The sequence below is a fragment of the Agelaius phoeniceus genome, chromosome Z (assembly GCF_051311805.1).
Source record: "Agelaius phoeniceus isolate bAgePho1 chromosome Z, bAgePho1.hap1, whole genome shotgun sequence".
Classification (NCBI taxonomy): domain Eukaryota; kingdom Metazoa; phylum Chordata; class Aves; order Passeriformes; family Icteridae; genus Agelaius; species Agelaius phoeniceus.
This window is the reverse complement of record NC_135303.1, coordinates 84343374-84346278: the sequence shown is the minus strand read 5'-3', so window position 1 is coordinate 84346278 and position 2905 is coordinate 84343374. Positions and strand designations below refer to the sequence as shown.

The 2905-nt window shown below is 57.3% G+C and overlaps 1 protein-coding gene across 1 annotated transcript; it reads left to right on the top strand.

Annotated features, from left to right (window-relative positions):
* Positions 1-203: 203 nt before the first annotated feature.
* Positions 204-1803, top strand: LOC129133056 (avidin-like). The gene is made up of 4 exons (XM_054652653.2): positions 204-281; positions 795-1008; positions 1424-1544; positions 1704-1803. Exons 1-4 carry the CDS (start codon positions 204-206, stop codon positions 1801-1803), a joined length of 513 nt encoding a protein of 170 aa, XP_054508628.1.
* The last annotated feature ends 1102 nt before the right edge of the window (positions 1804-2905 follow it).

Below are 2905 nucleotides of genomic sequence, written 5' to 3'. Positions count from 1 at the left end.
ATGCACAGCCGTGCTCATCCCCGCGTTCCTCCGGCGCTGCCCAGGTCAGGCAGACCTCGTCACCTCCCCTGGCCCGGGCGCGCTGACATCGGGACACTCAAGCCGCAGCTGCCAGCCGCCGCGGCTCCGGTTACAGCTCTATAAAGGGGTTTGGGATGCAGGCAGGGAGGCAGCTGGGCCGGGCATTTCGCAGCCCCGCAGCCATGGGGGGCGGCGCCTTCATCCTGGTCCTCGCCCTCGCCGTGGCCCTGGCACAGAGTGCTGCTCCTGCAGAGAGGAAGGTACGGGCATGGGTGACAATGGGAGCGTGGCAGACATGGCAAGGGGATGCAGTGTGGGCAGCCAGGAGCTCTCCCTTAAATGCCATTTTAGGCTTAGACAAGCAGGAGAGCCTTGCAAGAACCAAGTCCAGGCAGAGGGCAAGGTATCCCTGGATCCCCCTCAGCCACCTGATGCCACCTCCAGAAGGATTTGTTCCCCCAAGGGAGCGATGCACAGGGCATTCCTTCCCCTGTGTTTGTGTCTGGGAGCACCATGCCTGTGGCATCCCCGCGATGTCTGGGTCTGGGTCTGGGTGTACCCTGCGTGCTGCAGGGCTGGGATATTCTGGCCTTGCTCCACCATGCCCTCAGCAGCACCCTGGGGCAGCATTTCCCTAAAGTGGGATTAGGGACAGCCAATGCCCTGCAGCTGCACTCACAGCAGGGCTTTGGCTCCCCCGGTGTGGGGCAGCAGCAGGGATGGGGTCCCTCTGCATGTGGGGGCACAGAGAGGATGTGGCTGTGTTCCTTCAGTGCCAGCTCAGCGGACTGTGGAGGAATGACCAGGACTCACTGATGGAGATTTCAGTGCTGAGGGACAACGGGGACTTCCATGGACAATACCTCACACGAGTCACCCTCTCTGGGGGCTGTGCCCAAGTCTCCCCGCTGAGGGGTGCCCAGCAGCAGCTTGGAGAGGAGGGCTGGCCCACCTTTGCCTTCACTGTGCGCTGGGACAAGTTCTCCAGTAAGTGCTGGGACACCTGGGGATGGCACAGCAGTGTCAATGGAAGCGGCGCTTGCAGCCAGCAGGAATTTTCTTTAGCCAGGAATTCAGCTGGGTGATGCTCTGGTGCAGCTAAGCAGCAACAGCTGCACAGCATGGTGCTAAGGGGCAATGCTGGGCTTGAACAGGGGAGCCTCTCCTCACCCAGCATCCTTGGGGCATCCGCGGTGGGTCCAGACCCTGTTAGCACAACTGGGATGTTGTGCTGCAAATCCTGCCTTACCTGAGGGAGCCACAGGGAAGGGCAGGACCCCCCCAGCATGGGTTTGGTGGTTCTGTGGCCATTGGAGCAGGAACACAGCTGTGTCTGGGAGGATATGGGGGAGGGGAAGAAGCCAGTTTCCCCACGGATCTCCCAATAAGTGCTTCCCCCCAGATGCCACCACCGCCTTCGTGGGGCAATGCTTTGTGGATGCAGGTGGAAAGGAGATGCTGAGCACCATGTGGCTGCTGCGTGAAGCCGTCGGGTCCCTTGAGGAGGACTGGAAAGCCACGAGGTAGTGGGGGGATATGGGCAACACTAATCCCACAGAGGGGTCCTCGCTTGAGGAAACTTGGGGGGAATTCAGGGACACCCCATCACTGCTGCAAGCACTGGCAGCTCTGAGTGGGCAGTGTCTGTGGGTCATCCTACAGGAACTCACATCTTCTCACAGGGTGGGCAGAAATGTCTTCACACGCAAACGCTCCACAAAAGGAAAGATCCTGCCGAACTTGTCCCTTCCCTGTGAGGCTGTGTCTTCACCAGGCCCGTGATGGGATGGTCTGGCTGCAGCCTAACCCCCTACAAGAAAGAAAAATCTGCCTCCCAGCTGAGAATAAAATTTTAAAATCATCAGCTGTTGCTGCCTTTTCTTAGAATCTGTCCTTGCTACACCTTCTGTCCCCAAAGATGCCCCTGCTGAGGTGAGGTGTCACCACTGCCCTTCTGCAGGGACATCTGCATCGCTCCCTGATCCCACCCATCTGCCTCTCTAGGCTCATTTCCCATCTCATCTAAACCCAAACTTCCCCCCTGTGTCATCATTCCCCACCTGCCTGATGGTGGCAGGGCTAGCAGCAGCTAGCTGAATTCAGCTCACTTCCTTGCAGTGCCTTCATATCCATTCCCACCAGATCCTTTCCAGCCCTGGGAATCCATGCTCTGTTGGATTGGGCAATGGAGGCAGCATTATCAGTAGATTTGAGATGCTGATTAACGTTGTGCTGTATGGCACCTCAAGTAAAGTGTGCACAAGTTAAAGACCCCATCCCACCAAATCCCATCCCATCCCATCCCATCCCATCCCATCCCATCCCATCCCATCCAATCCCATCCCATCCCATCCCATCCCATCCCATCCCATCTCATCCCATCCCATCCCATCCCATCTCATCCCATCCCCCTGGTTGCACTCAGGGGTTTTCCCCTTCTCCACTATTGCATTTTGGCAGTGTCTCTCTATTTCCCTCTGTGGACACCTGCCAAACTTAGTCAGCTCTTTTGGCACAAAGCTTTTGGCAGGTCCGTGGGTGAAGAGAAAGCCTCTTGCAGAAGTGTTACAAAAACACCCCAGCCCCAGGGATGACAGCACTGCAGCTGCACAGTCCATTAAGCCTGGCCCAGCACTAGCAAAGCTGCAGCATGGTGCCATGAAGTGGGGAGAAACCTGGCACCACCCTGGGATCTCTAACAAGGTGGTTTGTCCCTGCCAAACATCACAGAAAGGCAGGAGCTGGTGTCAGGCCAAGAGAACAGAGTGTGGCATCCAGAACAACAGCAAAAGACTCCCCAGGGGGAATTTCTATGAGTACCTGTGATAGGCCATGAGTTTAGGACTGACAAAGACAAAAAGGAGGAGGGACGTGTGAGGTGTGT

What these genes read in the sequence shown, in the direction of transcription:
- LOC129133056 (XM_054652653.2), top strand. Translation starts at nt 204, where the DNA reads ATGGGGGGCGGCGCCTTCATCCTGGTCCTCGCCCTCGCCGTGGCCCTG. An exon ending in CTGCTCCTGCAGAGAGGAAG is followed by an intron (nt 282 to 794) that starts GTACGGGCATGG and finishes GTGTTCCTTCAG; the next exon opens with TGCCAGCTCAGCGGACTGTG. An exon ending in GCGCTGGGACAAGTTCTCCA is followed by an intron (nt 1,009 to 1,423) that starts GTAAGTGCTGGG and finishes GCTTCCCCCCAG; the next exon opens with ATGCCACCACCGCCTTCGTG.